Raw genomic sequence first — 12,372 nt, forward strand, 5'->3', positions numbered from 1 at the left:
AACCTGAATAACCATTAGCCACTGGGACACCTGGGTGGCTCAGTGGTTGAGTGTCTGCTTTGGCTCAGGGCATAATCCCAGAGTCCCAGGATCAAGTCCCACACATGGGGGCTCCCTGCATGGAACCTGCTTCTCCCTCTGTCTGTATCTCTGCCTCTCTCTCTGTGTGCATCTCTCATGAATAAATAAATAAAATCTTAAAAAAAAAAATTAGCCATTAAAGAAAGTGCATTTTAAAGTCTACCTTGATTCCCATCCCCCAAAATAAAACAACACTGGCAAAAAAACTTACAGGTTGCATCCCACAATTCTGAAAAATTATACAGAATTGACATAATTTAGTTTATCTTCTCTGCCATGATCTTAGCATTTAATTGTTTCAATTATAGAAAAGACACTGTTTCAAAATGGAAAATCCAAGCCATTAAATTTGTTTATTGGTGCTGGGATAAGGGTATTGGCAACAAGTACACAGTTTTGTTAGCTTATGAGAACTGGTCAAAGACTCCTCCTGACCCCCAACTTTACCCTCTAGTTTTCTAAAGGCCTCTTGATGATTGGTTGGGGCAGATTGGGCACATTGTTTTCCCTCTGATTATATTCTTCTCTTTGGTCACCCTAATGATCCCACATGGTTTGTCATCACTATTAATCAACCAAACCAGCATGGTAGAAATTTCAGATGGGGCTACAATTTTAGGTCTAGATTTAAAAGACACCAAACCCCTATGATGACTACATAAAAACTTCTATCTTCTCTGTAGTATAGTAAAGCATCAATAAATGGAAGGCGGGAATTTTTAACATATGCTATCAGAAAATAAAAGCTCAAAATACCTAACATTAGTCTATCAGAGGCTCAAAAATATTAATTTTAGCAACCTAATTTTACCTTTATCATTTCAGTCTTAGTCTTACTGTTGGTGTCATTATTTAGAAACTAGTGTCTAGAGGTAGGAGAAGTGTTATTAATTTATTCACTTATTCAAGAAAGGTATCAGGAATGGGAGAAGATATTTGCAAATAATATATCTGATAAAGGGCTAGTGTTCAAAATAAGAATTTATACAACTCAACCCCCTCCCAAAATATTGCAATTAAAAAATGGGCATTAGATGACAAGACTAGACATAAAAGAAGACATACAAATGGACAACAGACACACGATGAGATGTTCAATATCAATCATCAGGGAAATGCAACTCAAAACCACAAGGGGATATCATCTCGCACCTGTCTTAATGGCTAAAATGAAAAACACAAGAAACAACAAGTATTGGCAAGGATGTGGAGAAAAAGGAATCCCTGTGCACTTTTGGTGCAAACTGGTGCAGCCACTATGGAAAATGGTATGGAGGTTCCTCAAAAAATTAAGAACAGATCTACCATATGATCCAGTAATTCCACTGGAATAGTACTTAGCCACAAAAGAGAATGAAACCACACTCTTGGCATAACATGGATGGAGCTACAAAATATAATGCTTAAGTGAAATATGTCAGCTGGAAAAAGACAAATACAATGTAATTGCACACATATGTGGAATTTAAGAAACAAAACAAGAGCAACAAAAAATGACAATTCAAAAAGCAGACTCTTAATAAAAACAAATGGTTACCAGAGGGGAGGCAGGTGGGGTTACAGGTGAAATAAGTAAAGGGGTTTAAGAGTACACTTATCACCATGAGCACTAAGAAACGTATGTATGTATGAAATTGTTGAATCACTATACTGTATACCTAAAAGTAATGTAACACTCACTGTATGTTAATTATACTGGAATTAAAAAAAAAAAAAAGTAATCTCCTATGTACTGGCATTAAGATAGTCTAGTTAACTGACCCAGATGGTTTTACACTCAATTTTACCAAACTACAAAGGAACAAATAATGTCTATCTCATACCAACTTCTCAACACAGAAGAACAAAAGACATTCAGCTCTATGAGCTAATTTAATTTCAATGATGAAAATGAAATCAACAGTTCTGACTCTATATTATCAAAAACTCTATTAAATCTTTTGCTTCTAAGACATTACTATCATGCATTGAGGGAAACTCCTCTTTCCCCCAGAATCAAGATTCTACATGGAGCACATTCCCCAGTTTCACATTGCTTGCCCCTCCCCACCTACCACCTACTCACTTACTCCTCCTCTTGGAAGAAAGGACTCCAGAGACCTGAGGAAGACTTAAGCATGCCTGCCTAAGTAATGCCTCTCTCTTAGTCTACTTGTTTGTTATCCAGCTACCTGTAGGAAGCACACACTCTGCTTTCTTCTACTATGTAGTTAAGTTTGATCTTTGTAAACTCTGCCTTAGAGGGAAGCCTATGGCCATCCACTGCCAATTATGACAGGAGGGTATATCTAATAAGAATTAGATTACTGAGAAATTACTGAGAGTAAGTTTATTAACTACATTAATCATGTTCCCTCTTCAAGCCTATTGACCATACTATTTCTTCCATCTGAAATAATGTTCAGTTTTTAGTCAGTTAACAACTGTTCTGTTTAACTTAGCTTAACAACTTCTTATGGAAAGATTTCCCCCACAAGTTGCTTTCCCAATGGACCCAGCATAGCCCCATCATATAAACTTAGCATACTATATTGCCACGTTGTATTTATTTGTATTCTAAACTACACAATAAGCTCTTAAGGCATACAGTTATCCTCAGAAGTCAAAGCACTTGGTCCAATATACAGCTGAATGAATTAGAAAATGAATGCATGCAAAATGAAAAACAACAAATCACAAAACACCTCAAAGAAAACAGATCTAGGGGTGCCTGGGTGGCTCAGCTGGTTAAGAGTCTTGGGATCCAGCCACCTCAGGGTCCCTGCTCAGCGGGAAGTCTGCTTCTCCCTCTGTTGCCCTCCCGTGTGCTCTGTCTCACTCTCAAATACATAAAGTCTTAAAAAAAAAAGAAAAAAGAAAAAATATATCTAAAAATTACCTCAAAAATTGCAGAAATTGTCTCCCCTCCCTCCCCCCACACACACAAATGGTAATAGATTTAAATTCATGACAACTATCAGAAAAAAGTTACAGCTGATTTTTTAGAGGAGAATTAACTATTTGTTGAACTATTACACTGTTAAGGAAATGAAAAAGGCTTTTTGTTGGACTTCTTTAAACCATGCCTACCTGAAATGTTGATATTTAAATTTTTCTTAAGAATATCCCTTAAAGTTCTATTATCTGCTTAGAGTATGCCAACAACTAAGAAGGGAATCCTGGTACAAAAATCACCAGATCTTAATTTTTTTTAAATATTGTTTTTCCCTTATTAATCTGATCCCATGTCCTATTGGTATTTGTGAAAACATATGGAGACATCTAAATTAAAAACTGTAAATACTGATTTAAATTATTTTCCAATGCCAAAATATAATTAAAATCCATTCCCACACATTTTGAAAAATCATAATTTAAATATAAATAGACTTCATTGGCATTTGAAAACACTTTATTACTACAGGAATTCCCTAGTTAGCTTTCCAAATTTAGTAGTTGATAATTCTCCACATTTTCGGAAACATTGCACAGATCCAATTTCTTAACCCAAAATGTAAACACAGGATAAAGCACATATAAAAAATAATGCTAGATTAAAGGTACAAGTGTGACATAATCTCTAACATCACCCCTAAATGTAATTTTTCTTAATCCTATATGTATACAGTTACCTTCCTGTATATTCTTTTTTTCAGATTTTATTCCAATCCCAGTTAATTAACATTTGATATAATAGTTTCAGGAGTATTTTTGCTATACTATTCAATTACATTCTTATTTTTAAATTATTTCAGCAAATGTAGAGAAAAAGATAAGTTTAGTCCAACTGTGCTTACATGTTTTGGGATTCCTGGCTTATCGAAGAAACAGAATCTGAGCCTTTTACTGGAGTAGGAATTCTTTCTGATAGCAAACTTGTCTAAAATATAACAGATTACATTATTTTTTATTGATAGCATTATTCATAAGATCTCATGATACATTTTTACAGTTGATCCTTAATATGATTAAAATTAAATTACCTTCAAATTTTAAGTTATTTTGTTTTTAATTAAATATCACATAAAATATTTTATAAGGGAAGTATATAAGTATGGGGGAAAGGCTTATAAGTTCACTGATACATACTGACTACTGCTACAGTTTTTTTTTTCTAATATCCATAACAAAACTCTAGCTGTCTGTAAAAATGCTTAGAAATAGCTTCGAAAGAACAAAGTCAGTTTATGCAAAGATAATCTATCTAAAGCCTCTCCTACCAGAAGAAAAGACTTTGAAGTGCTCAGTTTGTCCTAGAACTTTGTCCTGGTTGGAGATGAGGTGAAGTCATCCTGTACCAAATTAAAAAGCATTATGTTCCCTAGAGTACTGTGATGCTAAAAAAATCATATTTGCTCCAGTAAGAGAGTCTAACTGCATTACAACAGTGACTATCTTTGAAATAAAGATTTGCAGGGAGGATAAAAAGCTTGAAAATTCTTACCTTCTTCCATGCCTTTGCTATAGACTCATGCAAACTATAAGGAATTAACACCTGCAGGCCTTCACATGTACCATATATTTGACGACACACAGAAATAAAAGCTCCTTTAACCACAGGCAACATTTCCGATCCAGAAAAAATAGAGATATCTTCATCAAGAAGCTTTTTCGAAAACTGGGCAATTATATGAGCACCTGTAGGACTAAAACATGATAGACTGAAAGTGACTCCAAGGTTAAGAATCACAACCTCTTAAAGTACTACCAAAAAGTCTAGCCGTATCACAAACTTTGCATTTGCCTGGCTCCCCTTTAGTTCTCTAGCTTTTCTCTGACATGTCAATATTCCTGTTCCTGCACATGTACACATAAATAATGAGGGCATACTTTAACTATCCACATACTCCTCCATCCAATTGCAACAGTTACTAACATTTTGCCAGTCTTGTTTTACTGATTCTCTCACCTCCCCCTCTGCCCACCTATGTTGGAATATTATATACTAAATCCCAGATATCCTTCTGTCCACCTCTACTGGAATATTAAATGCTAAACCCCAGACATCATCTTACCTAGATGTATACTAGGTATAACTAACAAAAGTATAATTTTTAATATTATCTGATAATCCACCCATATCAAGATTCTCCACCATATCAAGGTGTTCCTTATAATAGATATGTATAAATCAAAATTCAAACAAGTTTCATAGAGTGCTTTAAGTTGTGATCATTTAGGCCCTCTCCTTTCTTTTTTACCCATGCCATTTCTTTATTCTTTTTGCTTCACCATGGTGTCATTTGTGTTCCTCTACTTCTCCATATTTCCTATAAATTGATAATTATATCTAGGGGCTTAAAGTTCAATTTATTTTTTCTTGACAAAATAACTTCATTGGTAGTTGCTGTTGTGTACCTTGTACTATATCATATCATTAGATACATATCTGGTTTTCCCAATTTTAATGGTGCTAAAAATCAACTGGTCAGATGGTATGAGCCTGAATTCTCCTGTGGGAAGTCCTCCCCCCATCAAGCCTTTTACTTAATGGTTTTAGCATCAATTCATCATAATCTCCTACATCAACTATTTTATTAGGAGTTTCCAAATGATGATTTTCTAGTTATTCTGCATTAACTAAAGTTTTTCTATGAAGAACTTTATCCTCAGTAACTTAATAGTTACATTAAAATACAGTTTGCCGGCAGCCTGGGTGGCTCACTGGTTTAGCGCCACCTTCAGCCCAGGGCGTGATCCTGGAGACCCGGGAAGGAGTCCCACATCGGGATCCCTGCATGGAGCCTGCTTCTCCTTCTGCCTGTGTCTCTGCCTCTCTCTCTCTCTCTCTCTCTCTCTCTGTGTGTGTGTGTGTGTCTGTCTGTCTCATGAATGAATAAATAAAATCATTAAAAAAAATTTTTGTTTAAAATACAGTTTGTACAGGGGCGCCTGGGCAGCACAGTAGGTTAAGTGTTCTATTCTTGGTTTCAGCTCAGGTCATGATCTCAGGGTCCGCAGATAGAGCCCCACATTGGGCTCCATGCTCAGCAGGGAGTCTGCTTGAGATTCTCTTTCTCTCTCCTGTCCCTCCCACTCATGCTCATGCTTGTACACTCTCTAATCAATAAATGTTTTTTTTAATTGTTTGTATAGGAAATAGAAAAAAAAGAGTTTGAACATTTTTCATTAATTTGCAAAATGATGAGTTGGTATCCTCACAACCTTAGTGGATAATTGACAGGATTTTCTTTTTTAAATTTTAGTGTTTTTAAAGCCATTTTGTATGCTTTATGTATGTCAATCATTAAAGTCATTTTTTAAAAAAGATTTTATTTATTTATTCATGAGACACACAGAGAGAGAGGCAGAGACATAGGCAGAGGGAGAAGCAGGCTCCCTGAAGACAGCCTGATGCGGGACTTGATCCCAGGACCTCAGGATCACAACCTGAGCCAAAGGCAGATACTCAAACACTGAGCCAGCCAAGTGCCCCTACAGTCATTTTTTAATCCTCAAATTATCCATCTTAAACCAGTAAAGAGGCCCCTTCTGGTAACCTGGGATACTTCTGACACTATGATTTTAGTCTTAGATAACTTCCTCACTTTCTAGAATGGTAAGATATCTCAGGATCACCTTAAACATTTCCTGGCCCAGTTCAGAAACAACTACCTTCAAGGATCCCTTCCTCCTTTTGTAAGAAACAACAACAACCACAACAAAAACTTAGATATTTAGAGACCACAATCTGGGTGCCAACTCAATGCTAAGAGATTGTCTTTACTTCTAGGCCTTTTCAGCAGCAGTTGTAAGAAAAGTATAAGAAAAATGAGTTAATACTTTTATTTCCATTATAAATTTAAAATTCAAGTTTCACTTCTTTAATTCTATATTCTAGTTCCTTATGATGCTAATCACTTGCTTCATTTTGGAATATGTGCTAATAGTTTCAAAATACATTGAACACAGTTTAAGATCACTCTGAGAATTCTTTTTTTCAAACATAAGATATATCCACTAGAAATGTTCAAATCAGATCACTTGAAATAATTTTTTTTCCTCTGCATAGGCAGGTTACTTACTTGGTAGTTAAATTCACTTATTTCCATTTGTTTGAATTTCTTTTAAATTTGAATTTTTCTTTTTGATTTAACTTTTACATTTAGCGTGTGAAAGAGCTACATGACTCCAAAGTCAAATCTAGGTAAAATCAATGCATAGCCCTGTATATCTCATATCTATACCACCCTACCCACATGGTTTTCTCCCTTCTTCTAAAACTATTACTTTTTAGTTTACCCTTTTATCACTCTTTTTGAAAAATATCAATATGATTTGTTAATTCATATTCCCTTCTATTATTTAAAGGTAGCATTCTAAAACATTTTGCGGTATTTGTTCACAAATATCCTGACAATAACTCCATAGGAATACATAAAAAAATTCCATGTTCCCATTGCACTGTTGCCAAGTGCTCCTTTGTGCAAACACAAATGTCTATATAGGAAAAATTTTTCAGACAAACCTCAAATAAGGAATAAAAAGAAACAAAAGGTTGGTCTTCTTCATATTACAAAAGAATTGTTATCTATATAGAAAAAGACTTCCAGTTGAGTATGGCAGATTGAACACACACATTCACAACTGCACTCTCTTAAAACACTAAAATGCAGAAGTAAAGGGAATTTTCAGAAGGCTTTCATAGCTGTCAAGGAGAAAAGAAAGGATGTGACAGTAACAATGTTTTGGAATCTAGAAATGGGAAAGAAAGCAGCAGCAATTCAGGACCTGAAAAAACTGAATGATCAGCCACAATGCAGAACACAGGACAGAATTTATTTCATAGAACCTCTCAAAAAATTCAAATTGATGGTTTCAAGTATCTCTGGAATTAGGGGCAGAAGTGGGACTGAAAACAGACAGAAGGGCTGCCTGAAAGTCAGCTTAAAAAGAAGTCTGATCAGCTTCCCTTCAATATTCCACATAGCCACCCCCATGGTATCTTTTGGAAGGCAGGCAAACATTAAGAACAGTAGAGTACCACAGAAATTAATCAAAGCTTATGCAGGAAAACTTAGAAACCACTTCCCCCACCCAGTCATCCTCTCCCGCTAGGCTTACACTCTCTGCAGGCAGCTAACTATAGAGCCTTTTCTACGGAATCTGACCAGAACAAAGATTAAAGATGCCGCTATTAGAGATTCCCCCAAACAAATCCATGACAAGATCCCCCCAAAGCAAAGGCCACAAGTGACAAGGTCCCACGTTCCCACACAGTTTTCGAACAGCTATTTACTGACTTTTAAGTATTTGAAGAAATCTCTAATTTAAAATCTGAAGCCAAGACAACACACAGAAAAGGCAATGTAGAAGGAGAAAAAGAAAATGACAAATGAAACTTCGTATCTCCACTGATGTAAGAGAACTTAAACTCATGAAACAAGAATAAGATAGTAGAGTAAGAATGTTCTCTTAGAGAAAGCTTAAGTAATGTAAATCTTCTGAATATAAGGGCTAGAAAATAAAGCTGAGGAAATTTCCTAGACAGTAAAAAATTTAAAAAGCAAGTTCCTGGAGGATGGTCCAAGAGAGTGGTAAGAAAATCCTCCTCCTGTGGACACACCCAATCTACAGCTACATATGCTCATTTCCCTGTGAAAAAGATCTGATAACTTCCCACAACAAAGGATAAAAGGACCAGATCAAAACAGGTAGAAGAAGTAGAGATATAGTCTCCCAAAAAACACCCCACTCATGATGTGGTAACACACAACAAGAAGGGATCTCACCAGACAGGTGCTTTTCTCAGAGGAGTAAAAAGTTGGTACCCCATATCAAGGCCCCCACTCCTGGGATCTACCACAGAGAAATAAACCCACAGAACACCTAACTTGGAAAACCAAAAAGGCTAACAACCAGAGGGGTCTTAAAGTGCTATAAGGAAACAGATGACCCCTCTTAAAGGGCTTGCTTGTAGTTTCGCTCCAAAATCCACGAAAGAAACAGTAGTCTAGAAAGGCTGCTAGACTATATATAAGGGAGACTCATTTGCTAATATGGGGACATTGGTTGGAAGGGAAGAGGACAGTTGAGATTCTCCTCAGAGGCAGATGAGGATGGCAGATGCCACAGATGCACTCTCCACATAGTCAGCTAGCAGGGCTACTACCACCTTGCTGGCACAGCAGGGGTGAGCTTTCATGGTACTTGCTAAGGCTGGTGAAGAGTTGTAGCACTCCCAACTTCCGAGCTAGAGCATGAGCCCAAGCTGTCAGGGCAGTCTCCTGTTCCCAACCTAAAGCCAGTACACAAGGTACTCTCCTGCTCCATTAAGGAAGCCCGTGGATACATATACTCAAGACATTTTCCTGTTGTCTTTGTAAAGCTAGTGAGTATGCCCTGTTCTCTACACCTTCTACCTGCCTTGCTCAAGCCAACAGATGCACACAAACCACACAGGGGACACAGCTTGATCACCAGGCCCTGATGGCCATGAGGGCTCCAGAGCTCCATCAGATTATAACAACAGGAAAGACCATGCTTGGCAGGCCGTCAATCCCAGAGCCCTACACAACCAGCAAACTGAAATAATCCCAATCTTCCTATGAAAAAGGTCTATTTACTTAGCCTACAGCTTTTGCCTAAGGAATAGGTTTCAGGTTTCCCACACATCAAGGGGCTAAGGAGGCACTCCAAGGAAACAAAAACAGGGAAACACTATCCTTGCATACCCCCACCCCAGCCTCACTACAGCTTGATAAGACCTCCCAGAGAATATATTATACATTCATCTGGAACTCAGATTTTTGCAACTCACACCTCCCACAGGACTAAACATATTTGCACACCTTCAAAGCTGCTGCCTCATGACCTGGCTTCTAATCAGCTGAACTAGATGCTAAATGAGCTTCCTCCCCTTGGATCACTCATAGGCCTTGGCAAGCCTCAGTAAACATTATTTCAGCTCAGGTCTTGATCTCAGGGTCATGAGTTCAAGTCCTATATTGGCTCCATGCTGGGCATGGAGCCTACTTAAAATTTTTTTTTTAAAAAAAGGCATTATTTTTTTTTGGATAAACTCCTAGAAACAATATTCCAAGAGATCGAAGGGGAGAAACTGACAGCAATACAGTAATAGGGGATTTTAACATCCCAGTTATAACAGATCATCCAGACAGAAAAGCAGTAAGGAAATAATTGGATTAAATAATGCATTAGACCAGTTGGACATAACAGATCTATCTACACAGACACACAGAACATTCGTCCAAAATTCAGAAAATACATTCTTCTCAAGTGTACATAGAACATTCTCCAAGACAGAGCACATGTTGGGCCACAAAGCGAGTCTCAATATAGAAAACTGAAATAGGGCAGCCCGGGTGGTTCAGCGGTTTAGCACTGCCTTCAGCCCAGGGTGTGATCCTGGAGACCCAGGATGGAGTCCCATGTCAGGCTCCCTGCATGGAGCCTGCTCCTCCTTCTGCCTGTGTCTCTGCCTCTCTCTATGTCTCTCACGAATAAATAAATAAAATCTTAAAAAAAATAAGCTGAAAAAAAAAACCTGAAATAATTTCAAGCATCTTTTCCAACCACAATATTATAAAACTAGAAATCAATCACAAAGGGAAACTGGAAAAACTATAAATATGTAGAGATTAACATGTTACTGAACTACTGGGTAATAGAATAAATCAAAGACGAAAAAAATACCTAAAGACAAATGAAAACAGAAATACAACATACCCAAATCTGGGATGCAGTAAAAGTGGTCCTAAGAAGGAAGTTCTAGCAATACAGGTCTGTATCAAGAAACAGGAACTATCAAAGAATTTAACTTTACACCTAAAGGAACTAGCGGGAAAAAATAAAGCCCAAAGTTGGAAGAAAGTAATAAAGATCAGGTAAAAAATAAATCGAGACAAAAAGGTAACAGGAAAGATCAACAAAGCTAAGAGTTGGTTCTTTGAAAGATAATACTGATAAGCTATTAGAGCTAGACTCACCAAGAGAAAGAGGGCACAAATGAATAGTCAGAAATAAAAGAAGTCAAAAATGATACCACAAAAGTATAACAGGATCATAAGAGACTACTACAAACAATTATACACCAATATATGGGATAAACTCCTAGAAACAATATTCCAAGACTGAATCATGAAACAGAAAATCTGAACAAAATGATTGCTGAGAAGATTGAATCAGGATCAAAAACCCAGACAAGAAGGCTTCAGTGGTGAATTCTACCAAACATTCAAAGATTTAACAACTATTCCTTCTAAATTATTCCCAAAAGATGAAGAGAAAGGAAAGCTTCCAAATTCATTTTATGAACCAGCACTACCCTAATACCAAAACCAGACAAAGACACCACAAAAAAAGAAAATTAAGGGCCAATATCCCTAATGAACATAGATGCAAATACTCTCAATATTAGCAAATTGAATTCAACAATACTTTAAATGTATCATATACCATGATCAAGTGAGAATTATTCTAGGAATGCAAAGATGGTTCAACATCCACAAATCAACATGATACACATTAACAAAATGAAGGATATATGATCATCTTGAGGACCCATCTATTTGCTGTCTACAAGAGACTCATTTTAGACAGAAGGACACCTACAGCCTGAAAATAAAAGGTTGGAGAACCATTTACCATTCAAATGGTCCTCAAAAGAAAGCAGGGGTAGCCATCCTTATAGCAGATAAACTAAAATTTACCCCGAAGACTGTAGTGAGAGATGAAGAGGGACACTATATCATACTTAAAGGATCTATCCAACAAAAGGACTTAACAATCCTCAATATATATGCCCCGAATGTGGGAGCTGCCAAATATATAAATCAATTATTAACCAAAGTGAAGAAATACTTAGATAATAATACACTTATACTTGGTGACTTCAATCTAGCTCTTTCTATACTCGATAGGTCTTCTAAGCACACAACATCTCCAAAGAAACGAGAGTTTTAAATGATACACTGGACCAGATGGATTCCACAGATATCTACAGAACTTTACATCCAAACTCAACTGAATACACAGTCTTCTCAAGTGCACATGGAACTTTCTCCAGAATAGACCACATACTGGGTCACAAATCGGGTCTGAACCGATACCAAAAGATTGGGATCGTCCCCTGCATGTTATCAGACCATAATGCCTTGAAATTAGAACTAAATCACAACAAGAAGTTTGGAAGGACCTCAAACACGTGGAGATTAAGGACCATCCTGCTAAAAGATGAAAGGGTCAACCAGGAAATTAAGGAAGAATTAAAAAGATTCATGGAAACTAATGAGAATGAAGATACAACCGTTCAAAATCTTTGGGATGCAGCAAAAGCAGTCCTAAGGGGGA

General features: G+C 36.8%; 1 protein-coding gene across 5 annotated transcripts in view; it reads right to left on the minus strand.

Moving 5' to 3' along the window:
* Positions 1–12,372, minus strand: part of TBC1D32 (TBC1 domain family member 32) — a 211,736-nt gene that overhangs the window by 140,007 nt on the left and 59,357 nt on the right. For all 5 annotated transcript variants that reach the window (XR_012033870.1, XM_072832067.1, XM_072832057.1 and 2 more), the window contains 2 exons: positions 4,505–4,706; positions 3,858–3,940 (listed from right to left, as the gene is read on the minus strand). Coding sequence is in view for 4 of the 5 variants with exons in the window: in XM_072832067.1 (XP_072688168.1) it covers positions 3,858–3,940; positions 4,505–4,706 (285 nt within the window). In the remaining variant the exon portion in view is untranslated. The remainder of the gene's footprint in view (positions 1–3,857; positions 3,941–4,504; positions 4,707–12,372) is intronic.

The sequence above is a fragment of the Canis lupus genome, chromosome 1, assembly GCF_048164855.1.
Source record: "Canis lupus baileyi chromosome 1, mCanLup2.hap1, whole genome shotgun sequence".
NCBI classification, from domain to species: Eukaryota; Metazoa; Chordata; class Mammalia; order Carnivora; family Canidae; genus Canis; species Canis lupus.